This window comes from Pungitius pungitius, chromosome 8 (assembly GCF_949316345.1).
Source record: "Pungitius pungitius chromosome 8, fPunPun2.1, whole genome shotgun sequence".
In the NCBI taxonomy this organism is placed as follows: Eukaryota; Metazoa; Chordata; class Actinopteri; order Perciformes; family Gasterosteidae; genus Pungitius; species Pungitius pungitius.
Genome location: NC_084907.1, coordinates 12,727,118 through 12,742,236, shown reverse-complemented (window position 1 = coordinate 12,742,236; position 15,119 = coordinate 12,727,118). Strand labels below are relative to the sequence as shown.

The 15,119-nt window shown below is 44.9% G+C and overlaps 3 protein-coding genes across 3 annotated transcripts; 1 reads left to right on the top strand and 2 right to left on the bottom strand.

The window, feature by feature from the left end:
- Positions 1–2,160: 2,160 nt before the first annotated feature.
- LOC119194026 (eukaryotic translation initiation factor 4E type 3-like) lies at positions 2,161–6,918 on the bottom strand. The gene is made up of 7 exons (XM_037448046.2): positions 6,612–6,918; positions 5,732–5,804; positions 4,889–4,983; positions 4,478–4,538; positions 4,321–4,387; positions 4,090–4,245; positions 2,161–3,357 (listed from the first exon to the last, which is right to left on the bottom strand). Exons 1-7 carry the CDS (start codon positions 6,788–6,790, stop codon positions 3,311–3,313), a joined length of 678 nt encoding a protein of 225 aa, XP_037303943.1. The 5' UTR covers positions 6,791–6,918; the 3' UTR covers positions 2,161–3,310.
- Positions 6,919–7,015: 97 nt separating this feature from the next.
- gpr27 (G protein-coupled receptor 27) lies at positions 7,016–10,822 on the top strand. The gene has a single exon (XM_037448524.2). It carries the CDS (start codon positions 9,060–9,062, stop codon positions 10,170–10,172), a length of 1,113 nt encoding a protein of 370 aa, XP_037304421.1. The 5' UTR covers positions 7,016–9,059; the 3' UTR covers positions 10,173–10,822.
- Positions 10,823–12,730: 1,908 nt separating this feature from the next.
- prok2 (prokineticin 2) lies at positions 12,731–14,897 on the bottom strand. Its single transcript, XM_037491222.1, is given in 5 exon segments — positions 12,731–12,896; positions 13,090–13,215; positions 14,674–14,763; positions 14,765–14,867; positions 14,869–14,897. Coding segments are annotated over 5 exon segments (474 nt in total). The 3' UTR covers positions 12,731–12,770.
- Between the last annotated feature and the right edge of the window lie 222 nt (positions 14,898–15,119).

Genomic DNA, 15,119 nt, shown 5'->3' with positions numbered 1-15,119 from the left:
TGTTGCGATGACGTCTTCCCCCTCCACAACACGTTATCTCTCCACACAACGGGCCTCCCATTGTTTCCCTAACAGGATTTGTAGTTCTGTTCCTTCCATTTGTGTACCGAGCCGAGTCTTTCACAGGATTACTGCAGGATTTTTGGTGGGGTTTTTTTGTTCTTCAGAAGGTTGTAAACACGATTGTCTGGTGTAATTAAGGAGAACAACACGGTGACGTACGCGCGGCTTGGTGGAGACAATCTGAACGCGCCATCGTGCTAATTCTTCCTGGGCTTGATCTGCATGTCAATGCGGGGCCCAGCAGCCTCCTCCCTTTATTAGTGCGTTTTGTTTGGTGATGCGCCGTGTGGATTAAAGGCCCCCGACTGCATGTGTGTAGTTACAAATTAATTGAGGATCCCTATCAGTTACGTAACAGCGTCTCCACGCACACACACAACAAAGTAATTAGCTTTCTGTTAATTAGGTAATTAAGCAAATGAACAGGAGCTCCTTGTGATTTCCGTGGGGGGGAGGGGGGTTTAATATGGGGTTTGCCCCCTTGTTGCTGGGGGGCAGCAGCATTGAGCGGGTAATGAACAGGAGTGCAGATAATGCTCAGTGAAGAGATGACACCTTAACTCCAGCGGGGGAGGGGGGGGGGGGGAATTGATGTGGCGTGGGGTTTTTATCTATTTATTTGCAGTCATCAAAGGCAAATAAATATATTATATGTTCTTACCCTTTATCATTTTTTCTTTTTGTGCCGTAAACAATTTCCACAAATATCCATAAATCACAAATAAATACTATTTTAGATGTGTAACACCTTTCCAGAAGTCCTTTCTAAATGTTTTTTCCACAGGGCTGGACACTATAGACATTTTAAAATCACTGCAGCGTGTGTAAAGCCATAATAACAAAATATGCACATTCGATTTACTGCATTAGCATTAAGAAATGAAATAAAATAAACTGCGATAAAAATCACCAAATCATTTATCATCGTTATTTCAGTGAAAAATATGTTATATCAATCTGCTTTTCCAAATGCTTTGAGGTTTGTCGGTGTATAAATATATTTCAAATTGACCAAGACACAAGAGGGAGTTCACCACATGGTGCCATGATCGTCTTTCTTCTGTGACACAATATTCCCATGATTGTAGAAATTCAATCATCAGTATCTTTGCCGGGCGACGTTGTGCATTGAGTGTTTCGAAGGACACATCACTGTTGATGCTGATGTGACACGACATGACATGTGTTAAGAAAATGGATGATTGGAGCGCAGAGGACCAGAAACGAGCAATGTAACACGATACACTATAAGACACAATAATAGAAGAGTTGACTACGGCCTTGCTTCGCATTATACAGAGGGAGAAATACACCATTGTATGTGAGCAGCCTGAGAGGATCACTGATGGATCCCATTTATGACAACAAAGGTAACAAACCTCCTCTGTTGGGATTCAAGAGTTCTCACACGCATGATTCAGATTGTAGCAGAAATGTAACAGTTTCAATAGATTCAAACCACGTGTTTAAAACGTTCAGCTGTTTTTTAAATGCCACAAATTATAGATGAGGTTTTAAGCGTGCTCCTCCACACCAGCCTTTACAAAAGAATTGAAGGGTTCCAATAGGCTGTGAAAGAGGCGCTCAGTGTGGCAGAGGAGAGGAGTCACTGACCGGCCTTCTGCACACTCCGTGTGATGGACTCCTTTCATTTTTGTGCATTTCTGACATGTTAAGAGGTCAAAACAACCGTTTCTACGGCTCCAGTTCACGTGGACATGATGGAACGCTTTGGATCAGGGAAATCAAATGAATCCTTTACACAAGTTCTAGAAAATGTATAAAAAGCACAGTGGTCATTAATCATATATCATTAGATATACAGGAAAGTATTCCATTTTCTATTGAGAAGTGGTTTCATGAATAAGATCTGGAGGCATCTGCTGGTGAATTTACGCACTGCAAACTCCACATGCAGCTAAAAACGACTGGCATCACATTCTCAGTCGGTTTGATCTAAAGAAAGCAAACTTCATTTACAGTGCATTTCTAGTATTTCAGCCCCTAGATGCTACGGTTCCTCTATCTGTATGTTCAAAAGCCGGCTCCAGTGGTTTATTATGCTGTGAAGAAAAGAAACACGCAGGACAACATCCGTATGTTCATTTACGATTTATTCTGGTCCACTGCAAAAAATCATGTTTACAAAGGGAAACATTGTCCAATTATCACTAATGCGTTGGCTAATGCAAGAGGTGTGACATAATAAAACCTGTGGCCTGCACTGCAATAGTACATAGTGATAGTGATACGTTCTCCGATAGGGGAGGTCAGCGTGGCACCTGGTTCGCACGCTCGTCGTCTTTGAAGCCGCAGTAGAAATCGACCCGATGACTATTGATCACATCTGTCATATTTGACTTTTCCCTCGACAATACAATCCAACACATCCCCCTCACATCTTACATTGCTTACTTAAGAGGCAAATACGGTTGGTGAGTTGTAAGAAAGAAAGAAAGAAAGGAGGAAACGAGTACAAACAAGTACTGCGGAGAGCAAAAATGTGCAGTATCTCCTCAGAGCAGCACAATAAACCGTGGGTGACCTCGCAGAGGGGAGCAGGGGGTCTACTTTCAACACGCGGAGCAAAGCAAAACATCAAACCCAACGTGGCAGAGAACATTCAAAGAGGCACCTTTCAGGACGGCTCTCCCTCTCTCTCTAGAGCTGGGGGCCATGTGTCTGCGCCGGAGTGTGTTCTGATTCCCTGCGATGGCTTGAGGACAAAGGGACCCCCCGCATCCAGATAGGTGGTCCAAGCGTCACCCCGATATCAGTGTGAGCGTATGGCTCGACAAACCAAATGGGACACTTGCTCCTTCCTCAGGAGGGACAAACTCCAGCGGAATTAAGAAAATAAAAATCAGGATTCAAACTTCCTTAAACGGCATAAAAAGGTGCTTTGGCACTGACTAAAGCGGACATGCTTAAATCTCATTGTGACTTGAGATTACAAGAGGTTTAAAAACTAAGACTGAGACCAGAGTGACGCCGCAGAGGTCCGTTGGGATTGGAGCAAGACAAAAAGCTACGAGAGGTTGTCAATTGCAGATGTGATGTAACGCTCTCTGGAGACATCGCAGTCTCGTCAAAAGGAAACGAGGCATCGGCCATTAAAAGTTATACAAAAATATCATCCGAATTTCCCCGTTCAATGCAAAGCCCCACATCCCTGATTAGGTCGGGGACAGCATCCTTACGTCGAGTTCAGGTGGAAATGATAGAGTAAAAAGTGCTTTCTAGTGATTTAATGTCTTGAGCGTCCTCCTTCGAAGGCGTGATGTTCCATGTGAGCTGAAAACGTCCAGAGGGAATCACTGTGAGAACAAACCCTCATGGGAGCAAAACATTCACATTTCACTCATTCATCGGTTTGATCACTTTGTAGCTCCTGTGCAGACAGCTGCTATGAAAGCACGCAAGGCTTCACTCCTCCTCAGGTTGGAATGCAGCCTCGGAGGGGTGAGTAGTTCAATCGGGGGGGGGGCAGGTTGTGCTTTTCTTGGCCCTACAGGCTGAGCTGACTCAGGATGGTTTCTGAGTCGACCCACAGGTGATCGTATGAGGGTAATTAAATATGCTCATTGGAATGTGCAATGTTAAACTTGTGTTTGATGTAACATGGTTATATTATTATTATATAAAAAAATATTTAAAAGCAAGTTTCCATCTGACAAATAATGAAATGTAATAACTTGGTAGTTTAAGTGCATAACGTTATCCTTTAAGTCGTGAGAGAGATGCATGCAGTCGTTATGGAAGATATGTTTGTTGCCTCAACTGGTAACTTACTGGTCTTGTTTGCACAAAGATCCTCTCTGCACAACACAGATGCTCACATGTGGTAAGAAGCCGGTGACCAGTCTGTGTTTTTGTTAATTTGCATTTCTTTGTTTATCAAAGAATTTTCTTCATATTGTAGCATTAGTGACAATAGAAAGTCTACAGCATGCTTTAATGCATCACAGGACACACTGCTGCATCATCCATTTATATGTGCAAGAGGATAAAGAAGGGCATACTTACACTTATAAAAAACAGCTTTAAAAGATATGTGCGGGAGGAGCTCATAGACTTTCTTCAAGATATTTGCTTCGCCAGCAAGCGACGCGTCGCTGTTCCAGATCTGTACAACATCCTCCCGATCCCGGACGCTGACGCTGACCCCCACGACCTCGTCGTCTGGGAAACAAAAGAGCAACACGTCACTGCTTTGTCCGGTGTGGGAGAAAAGCACATGGACTCGTAGAGGCTCACCTGAGGAACAGTAATCTGCAAACTGCTCCCCAATTGTAGCAAGTAACAATTCTTTCCAAACGGCAGCCTGAGGCGACAAGAACACAGAGGAGCCAATTCATTTAATAATCCCCATGTTTCATGTGTGAAAAGCTGCTAAACGGAGCACAACACCTACGGTACTTTCTTTTGGGATCTTCATCTTCCACACTCCTCCCTTTGCGTTGCTTTCTTCTTCCCTGTTGGCATCAAACCTTTAGTTGATACTACTCAAGTTTTCCTTTAGAGACATACGAGACTTAACAGAGAAACAGGTAGATAATGTCAAATGTTATCAGGAAGCAGGTAACAATTATCCCGTTACCTGCCGTACTCAGTAATAATCAGCATTATTTGTATACAAATAATGTTTTGCATTAAAGTTGAGTGGTAGTTATTATTACTGCTATTATTATTACTACATTATCACTTTTTCTTTGTATGATCAATGCAACTAGAGCATAAAATGACACTTTAACAACATAACATCAGTGGAATGAAGTGACCTACACAGTATTTATAACACTAGTAATAATAACTCTCGACCCACCACAGTGGCCTCCGCTCTCCACGCATTAAGTGATAACTACATCTCAGAGGCAGGGCTGTGGCTGCAGGGATGTTGTTGTATACACTCCAGAACAGCTGTAAACACAAACACAAAGTTTACACAAAGTTTACAACAACACAACATTACACTGCAGAAAAGGAACTGATTCTAACTGTTCTTTGTAATACTGGTAGATGAAATGCAGCATTCTGAGCTTGGTGGGCAACTTTTAGCTAAAGAGGACCATTCCTCTTCGGAGAGGGCGACATCGAGCAGGGAGACCCGGATGTTTTCAGATGACGCACAAATTAATGTTGATCTCCAGCTGAGTCATCGACCAACTTTTGGTGCTATGCTGACAAACGTGATGTTTCCAAACCGACAAACCGTACGGTGTCAGTTTGGTGGCTATAACTAGTTTGTGCTTAGAGGCAGCTATTTACTTACTATAAAGGGAAACCTTTGGTTTTGTTTAAAGATGATTCTGAAATGTGTTTTTTTACATGGTCCAAGAACTAAAATGAGCTCGGCATCTCTATAATAGATTCATACTATGAGACTACAGTACTAATGAAAATGTACTTTCCTTACATCAAATCAATCACCCAAATGAAAACATCGGCAGCGTGTAATCATGTTATATTATGTTAATCAACAGGAACTTACACATTTCAATTAACCATAGTGAGACAGTATGAATCTCCCGAGAAACCGCTGACGTGACATGGTGCCAATAAAGCGTGGACGACGTGTCCCCGGTTCGGGACACGGTGGCGTCCCCCCCCTCCACCATCACACACAGCTCATTTCCTGCCATCAAGCAAGCAAAGGAGCCGGTCTCACCTGGACACTTTGCACCGTGTAGATCTTCTTCAGATTGGATTCACACTGTGCAGCGGTCGTCCCCGGTAACGACCTAGGAGGACAAGAGGGGACCGTGTGAGACGGGCCACGGTGCATGCGATCGAGAACGAGGAGGCGGTGCTGCTTCCATCTTTTACAGGATCACAACACCGGCTACAATATGCTTTCTGCTTTTAACAGCTGCAACGGCACACAGTCTTCTTACATATCACTTATAATGTGTCAAATTGTTTTGCCTCTTTACTGTTGGATCGTTCAAATGTGCAGTTCTGAGGGCCCAATGTTCAAATGACATCATTTTGTTAGCCCAAAGACCCAAATGGTTTTTCGGGTCTAAAATCATATACAAATACAGATTAGCAGCAGGTTGTCTCACTGGACAACACTTGATATTTCCTGTCAGAATGGTGACTGTAATGGTGTCCAGTCTCAATGGGGTTTGGGTCCTTTGAAGGTTGTCTGGAGCTTGGACATTGGGTCAACATGCTGAGTCAACAGGAGGATCGACCGTGACCTCATCACAACAAGGCACCGACTCTACGTCATCTGTCCAGATATAGAGAAACACTTGTAGTCACTTTACGGCGAGGTAGCGACGACACTTGTGCATGTCGTGGTTTTAATGTGGTCCTTCGTGTTCCCGCTTGGAGAACAACATGGCGCCGTGGGACGCCAACTTTATAACGGTCACTCGAGGTGAACTAACGCCGCGATGGAGTCGCTCCCGGAGGCCCGCTGCGTGGCCTCGACTCCTATCTGTCTTTCCTCCGTCATTCCAGCTCGTCCCGGTGGGGGTTGTCAGTGAGGGAGGGACGGGGGGGGGGCAGGCGAGACCCGGCAAAATGCGCGATAACTTTACCTGTCCAGCCAAAATGTCCACGGCGAATGCAAAGGCAGCTTGGTCGCCTCGTCTTCTCGGTGGTTCTTTGTGATATCGTCCAACTGTTTCTCGTCGATGTCGATGCTGTGTTGGGGGGACACCGTCTGTCCGCTCGGGGCTCCTCTGTCCACATCCGTCCGACCCGCCGGGACCGCCATTGCAGCCGCTCGGACCTCCTTCTCGCTGCTGCGTGGACGCACTTAGTCAAAAATAACCCGGTTTCCCTTTTCTCCTCCAGTCCAGATACACACACAGACACACACACACACTGGCGCGTTTCCGCCTACCGACTGGTGACGTCACTGAAACGTCACAAATGGTCCAACCTCAGAGAGCAGCACAACAAGAACGCCTCACTCTGACCGGTTTTTAGGGTCGCTAACCAGAAATGCAAATATCCCTCCAAATATCCCCCTCAAGAGTTCCTACTCGAAACCAGCTGTGATCACGAAGAGGGGGTTAACTGGTTTTCTATTTTCATTGATATAATTACATTTTGTGACTCAAATGGTTTCAAAATGAAAGTTGTGTAATGTGAATCTCATTGATTTACATGCACTTGTATAACAATAATACCAACATTACCCTGACTCCACATATTCTCACAGACAGCAGCAATTTCAACTTCACAGGCGTACAAATGCATGTCCACAGTGTCACTGTGTATTAACGTATGTATGAGTAACAACAAATTAACTGATGTGTCACTGGTAAAGTTATAATATCAATACAATATTGGCCGGGTTACACTTGCTACTTCTCGGTGGTTCTACTACTGTGCTTGAGTAAAACCATCAGCATTTTCACTATTTTCTTGGTATTGATGTGCTGTAACAAAAACATCTATTTCTAATCCTTAAAGAATAGAGAGAAAAAGGATCAAAATGTAGATACTTCACAGTATTGACATTTTTTGTGTAGTCTGCCCTGAGTACCCAACGTGATCCCGACATATGCAGACAATGACGCGGGCAGTTTTTTTCTCGCCTATGGTGTGAGGCCTCTTCTCATTACACCATCTTCAGTTTCAGGCCCCTGTTGCTTCTTTGGGGGGGCCCTTTGGTGGAAGTAGGCTGCAGTACAAAGGTCCAACTACTCAGTTGGGCTTTGGGCATTTCAGCACTGGAATGAGCAAAAAGTGCACTTTGAAAGCTGCAGTGATCTAAATCTCAGTGGTTAATCATCCACACTGGGCACATCCCTGCCCTCAACCCGTTGTAACCCTTTAGACCACCTGTTTAACCTGTCTAATATCCAAACAACGCGTATCTTACAAAGAAAAAAGTACCTTTCATGGCTTCTTGAGCATCAACACTGCAACACCATGAGACCCTCATAACCAGGATGAACCGTGAGCAGTGGTGTGAGTCGTTCCTCTGGGCTTGATCACTGGGTTCTTATGAAAAACAAGCCCAATGAAGACTGTTGATGCTCCTCAGAGCGGCTACAGGGGGTGCTGGTGAATCACAGCAGAAAGCCGAGCTGTGGTTCAGTACACAAGTTGTGCAATACACACTACTGTCCATGTATTCAGTACATCGAACAGTCTCTTATTTGTCTATGGCCTCATGAATAAAAAAAACATAAGAAAAGGACCTGTGTGAGTGACAGCACACGTCTTTAAATTAAAATGAATTGGAGAAAAAAAAGTACAATTATAACAAAGTGAGAATAAACTGAGAAAAAACTCAAAATTTAAAATTTAAATAATCGAAAGATAATAAATACATGATCGGTGGTTTTACATAAGCTGTAGATTGCAGTAGACTCGCAGTGCCAGATGAGACTTACTGATCCCAGGCCTGCTCACTCTCTAGAAGCGGGCGGACGCTGTTGCGTGGGAGTCAGCCAGCCGTGGACAGACCCACAGGAGCCACAAACACACCTGCCTTCTGAGGCTCAATGTATAGTCACATCTGCCGCTGTAGCCGCTGAGGCGGTGGATGCGTAATTGCGCGGTGCGTCCGCGCGGCACCGTCTGCTTTTTTGTTTCATTCCTGAAGATGAACGGGAGACCGCCGCCATTGGTTGGGAATCTGAGATGTGCTTTCAGAGCCCAACGAGATGGTGTTAAAAGCTCCACCGGGGTGCCTCTCCTCAGCAGAAGCTGCACCGACTGACACGGACGCTATTTTGTACCGGACACTTGTAAGATGAAGGACACGAAGAGGAAAAAAGACACAGATGCTTTTATTTTGTTTGTTGATGGTCGCAGAACAAACCGGGACAAATGCACGCCGATGTTGAACGGATGCTTCTGAGTGGAATTCATTCCTGAGTTGTTTTCTTTCCTTCTGTTATGGAGTGGGCGGGTTACGGATCGAGTTGATTTCGGTGTGTTTTTTTTTTTTTTTAATTTTTAGATGTGTTGCTTCCAGCCTTACTACCCGTCGACAATGAATTGACGCGGGGACGCGCGCCGCACTGATGGCGAACGCGAGTGCGTTCGGGGAGAGCAGCCCGTCCTCCCACAGCTACGCGTCCGCGGCCTCTGCGGTCAAGCTGGCCTCCCTGGGTCTGATCACCGGCGTCAGCCTGCTGGGCAACGCGTCGCTGTCGCTGCTGCTGCTGAAGGACAGCTCGCTGCACACGGCGCCCTACTTCTTCCTCCTGGACCTTTGCGTGGCCGACGCGGTGCGCTCCGCGGTCTGCTTCCCCTTCGTGATGGCGGCGATCGGCGGCGGCGGCTGGCCGTACGGCGCGCTCTGCTGCAAGATCGTCGCCTTCATGTCGGTGCTCTTCTGCTTCCACGTCACCTTCTTGCTCTTCTGCGTCAGCGTCACCCGGTACATGGCGATCGCCCACCACCGCTTCTACCACAAGCGGATGAGCCGGTGCACGTGCGCGGCGGTGATCTGCATGGCGTGGACCCTCTCCGTGGCCATGGCCTCTCCGCCGGTGTTCGACGTGGGCACCTACGAGTTCATCCGCGAGGAGGAGCAGTGCACCTTCGAGCACCGCTACGTGAAGGCCAACGACACGCTGGGCTTCATGCTGATGCTGGCCGTGGTCGTGGGGACGACCCACGTGGTCTACGTCAAGATGCTATGCTTCGTCTACGATCACCGCAAGATGAAGCCCGCCCAACTGGTCCCGGCCGTCAGCCAGAACTGGACCTTCCACGGGCCCGGGGCCACCGGGCAGGCCGCCGCCAACTGGATCGCCGGCTTCGGCCGCGGGCCCACGCCGCCGACGCTGGTGGGCATCAGGCAGGCGTCTCACGGCGGCAGCAGGAGGCTGCTGGTGCTGGACGAGTTCAAGACGGAGAAGCGCATCGGGAAGATGTACTACATGATCACGCTGACGTTCCTCGTCCTGTGGGCGCCGTACGTGAGCGCCTGCTACCTGAGGATATTCGTGCGCGGGGCTCCGGTTCCGCAGCTCTACCTCAGCGCTGCGGTGTGGATGAGCTTCGCCCAGGCGGGGGCGAACCCCATCATCAGCTTCCTGTTCAACAAGGAGCTGCGGATGCGCCTCAGAGCCTGTTTCCCCAGCTGCCTGGGCACCCTGACTCCCACGGAGCCGTACTGTGTCATCTGACCCGCGTACACAGGACAAGACTCACCGCCTCTCGGTTCAGAATGTAGAGACTGCTTCCCAACATGTGTTTGACACCAATTAGATGCAAACGAATGCCTGCTCATTCCAATCGGAATAACTCCAAAATAGTCCGTATTAAATGACAATAAATAACCTGTAAACATTCATACACCCTATTCAATACATCAACCTTGTGTTATTTCTTCTTCTAAAATGAATGATAGATGCAAATTCCCAGAATGCTTTTGCAGAACTGATGATCAACAACAGGACTATTTTATCAGCTGCGTCCTTCGTTTGGATCACAAACGAGAAGCAGATCTCAGTTTATTTTTTAAGGTACCGTATAGTCTCTCCTTTTCCCCCTTTTCTTTGTTCTCCTTTTCAATAGATTTGTTGTATATTTCATAATCCAGGGGGAAACGTCGTATGGAAAAGGTGAGGTCAAAACTCACCATAAAGGGTATTTTCCAAATCTGTTGGTTGTGTTGAGAAATTGGTTTCCTCCTACATACAGATGTTCCTTTTTCTACAGATGTGGACATAATCATGTTTAACAAGTTGGTGCTTTGGAAAGGATGACGGATGTTTGCACTGTTTGTATTTCTTAACAAATAAATGGGATGATACGTATTTTGGGTCCTACAGTCTGTTTTTAACGAGATGCCTGATCCGGTTCTGTCCCTCAATGCGTGCTCATGCAGCACTCCTCATGTTCCCTGTGTCCCCCCCCCCTCCCCTCCGTTAGCCTGCTGCATCACTTTGTAAATGGAGACAGGGTCTATATTTTAAAGATTATCCGGTTGAAAAAACAAGAGTGTTGCACTGTGTATTTGAAAAAGTCAATACAGGCCTTGGTATCATCGTGTTTCTATTGTGGATTCTCTCCTTTCCTTGGTTTGTACTCTGGGGCTTAAGGGATTTTTAAGGGCAGTGCATCAATTTAAAATTTGCTCTTCCGAAAAGTTTGAATCACCAGAGACAGATTATAAAAGAAGAAGGATCAGAATTTAAGCAGCAGAGGCAAGAATATCTTGAAGGATGGGTCAAGCTAAAAATCCAATATAAAGCATCTGGACGGCACACAGACGCCGACGTCTTTCAAATCCCCAACTTCCATTCAGTTATTCTCACTTTTAGAAATAAAAGTGAACTACTGAAAAGTAAACTCATCTTTATGTGTAACACGCAGAATGGGCTCCTGTAAAGACCTGCGGGTTTTTAGAAGATTCAAAATGTGCATGTTGTATTTTAAGTTAATTCCACCACTGTTGGACTCAATATATTCCAATTCTTGGCAATGTGGAGAATGATTTTAGCATTAATTCCATCATGTTGGGAAATCAAGTACAAACAGTTTGCATATCAGTAGGAATACCTGTGCCCCCCCCCCCCCTTTCCTCCAATCAATCAGCCGGCTAGCGGAGCCCTGAGCATCCCAACACGGCTCTGCTGAGGTGTCGTGGTGTAATGGCTGCTGGACATGCTGCCGACATTAGTGCAACTCCAACTGCCAACCATTAGCTTTTTTAGATTTGGGTGTAATACGCTAGCTATTGTAGCCTCAAGTCGAAACCTTCTCCTAAAAATGACTTGCCCACTAAACTGTATTCTTAATTACCGAATATTAAAATCCATCTGGTCCCAAACTGCGTGGAAAACGTATGTCAACTGGAAGAAAATGTCCATTTTATGGTTCATTTCAACAGTCATATATACATTACCAGTATTCCTTTGTGTTCTCGTCATCATTTTAGGATTTTAACGCCTTTTGAATGCTCTCATGTTCAGAGACACAAAAGATCAACATCCATTTCACAAGATTTATGTGAGTTGTTGCGTTACACATTGGACTAATGTGATTCTAGCTCTGAGCCATGAATAAAATGCTCATAGATTCTTCCTGCCATTACAAAGACCCGCTGCCAAGGTGAACCGGAGGAAAGACTCTCGTCTCCCTTTGTCTTTTGACCACAATTCAAATGTTCGTTCCTTCACTGGGTTGTAAGTGAAAGCATGAAAAGCCCATGCATCGATTTGTGTGTTTTGGTTGTGAGTGGATGATGACACCGCGAGGTGCTCGTCACTCAGCATGTCGCTTTGTAACCATTGAAGCAAAGTGTGAATCTCTTCATGTTTCTCGGCAAACTTAAATAAGCTGATGTGGAGAACTGTGAGACGGCATCTACTCATCATTGAGTCACTGAGGTGTCAGTAGCTGAAATAACTGAAAGGAACAAAGCAGACTCGTACACAGCAGGGAGCCGTCACCATCCATCACCTCATCCAGGGGCGCGTTTCCCTTTAAATGTATAGTTTCATTTCATTTCACAATGATTTCACAAAAACTACGATGTATTAATATATTCAATTTAAATCGACATTATATATGCATATTTTAAATATTTGTATATGTAGATATATATATATATATATAAATATAAGTGAACATGGATTCAAACGACACAAATATACGTTATTTAATAAAGTTAGACAGCTTAATAATTTATCCAGCACCCCAAATGACAAAGCATTATTAAATATATATCTTTATTGAAAATCGACAAACAGAGAAGGCAGGTAGTTGAGTGTTGGTGCTCAGAGGTAGTAGTCTGGATACTTGTAAGGAGAGAGACATTTGTTCCTCCCCTCCTCTATGGTGATGCACAGCAGCTGGGGCGAGCAGGGACAAGTATGGTGGAGTCTCTTCCCATTGAAAGGAATCTGAAAGCACAACGGGAAACACCGTTGGCATATAATTCATTTAATTGGAAGGTGCAGAAATATCCAATAATAACAATTCTTATTAACTGCTTGTTCTGAGGCCTTGTTTGTTTGTGCACCCAGTGATGTGAGGCGCGTAGAAAGCATCACTGAGACCTGAAGGAGATGAAATGATTGCTGTGTGACACCTCACCTTGTAGCTCAGGGGGTGACACTCGTCTCCTTCCTGTCCTGCAGGCGTGCACATACGCAGGCTGCGCATCCACAAACTGACCGCACAACACATCCCTCCCCCACATTGATGGTCCTTCTCACAGGCCTGAACACACACACACACACACACACAGTCTTAGAATTAGCCTTTGTATTATATTGTTGTATTAAAGAAGACTTATAATGTGTCCAATATAATGTTAAAGGTAAGGTTCATCTGTACAGTCTGACTTTTTGTTGCCACCAGAGCAGTATGTTGTCCATCAAAAGGATGCAAGCATTGGAGCTTTGGAGCCAGGGTTTGGTTTGTGCATTGGGGGCTACCGTAGAACATGGCGGCCCACGGCATGGGGGTTTATTGAAGGGGGCTCACTCCGCATGTGGAGTTCACAAAGTAAAGTAAAAGCCCTCACGTAAGTAAAAAAAGACACTCTCAGCTGGTTAGACGCCAAGGAAAACCATTTAAATATTATATTCTCCAAAACAAATCTTTTAAATCCTACACCTTTAACTTCATGACTTGTGGTAATTCAATTTTCCTTCCCTTTAGGCTTGAAAATGGCGCAAAATGCAATGAACAGCTGCCTCTGTTGCAAATTGTACAAAGCTAAGGAGAATTGTAGTTGGTAATTATGTAGGTAAAATCTAAACATGTAGGGTATTTAATATAATGAGATGCAATTGCCTACAATGATATGCTAATTATTACGCTTATTAAAAGGAGAAACCACGTAGTATGGTTTGGAAATAGAGCAGCAGAGCAACACACACACAACGCACAGTGGTGTTACCCAAACAGAATATTATACTAATGGTATAGTTATCACACCTTAGGATCTGTGGTGGTTTAGTGTCTGGGCGAGATGCTGAGTGACAGTTCTCGCTCTGGATGAGATGAAGGAAAGAAACGCAATGAAGAGGAACTGAAGTGATTTCATGTGACTTTCTGTTTGATGGCTCTATGTTCCACAGGGCTGTTGTGACAGGGAGGAACATGAGCAAGTAGTGGCTGGGATTTATGCTCATAGCTATGCAAATTCAGATTTTGGAATGGAAATATCTCAAAGAACTAGATAAATTGATGTATAAGTTTATGTATAAACACATACACAGAGATGGGAGGTGGCTCATAGACAGACTGCACTTATTATTTACATTATAGTAGACCATCATGCTTTTAGAAAAATAACTTCCTGAAATATATTCATTTTGATATTTATTCAAAATATTTTCTGTCTTTTCCATTTTAATTAGATCTCCACGTTATACTGTATAGTGATTAATTTGTCCTGAGCTAAACTGCACAAACATTTTCATAATTTAACATACTTATTATTTAAAGTACTGCAAAGTCATTTGCCAATTCATTACCAGAGGACAAATGTAAAAAATAAAACATGATTTTTTACAATTACTGGAATATTGGACCGGTTTATTTTTGTGTTACGATGTGTGAAGCATAAAAAAATTAGACAAATTCTCCCCAAAAACAACATTGAGACACATCAGATAAGAAAATGCTGCCCCTCCAGTCTGCGGCATCTACGTGTTTTCTCCCACTTACCCCTGTGATGACGGCCGAAGATCCGCGGGACACCAACAGCAGGGTGAAGAAGAGTAGGACGAAGGTCCTCATGGCGACGAGCTGTCTCTGCGCTGCCCTCCGGGAAGAAGAGTGAGGATGCTGAAGAAGTCGCACTTTGCTGCGTGTGCATCCGACCGCCGAGACAAGTGGCCTTCCAGCTCATGTGAGAAGGCAGGCAGAGGTTTATAAAGCCAGCCCGCCATTCAGGCACCCTGTGACTCACGCACGCAAAAAAACCCACCCCAACAAAGACCGAGGTGAGCGGTGAAGTGACAATGACCCAAAAGGCTCTTTCACGTTATGGTGAATGGCTTCCTAACAAGAAACAAGTCAGCATTGTTTCACTGCGACACATGCGAGTGGTGGTCAAGATGAGTGTTGTGCTCCTCCTCAGTTTGTTAGATTCAAGGCCACAGATTTCAAAG

Coding starts and splice junctions, on each gene's coding strand:
- LOC119194026 (XM_037448046.2), bottom strand. CDS start 6,790: ATGGCGGTCCCGGCGGGTCGGACGGATGTGGACAGAGGAGCCCCGAGC. Junction 5,805..6,611: donor TGGACATTTTGGCTGGACAG/GTAAAGTTATCG, acceptor TTGTCCTCCTAG/GTCGTTACCGGGGACGACCG. Junction 4,539..4,888: donor GGAGAGCGGAGGCCACTGTG/GTGGGTCGAGAG, acceptor TGATGCCAACAG/GGAAGAAGAAAGCAACGCAA.
- gpr27 (XM_037448524.2), top strand. CDS start 9,060: ATGGCGAACGCGAGTGCGTTCGGGGAGAGCAGCCCGTCCTCCCACAGC.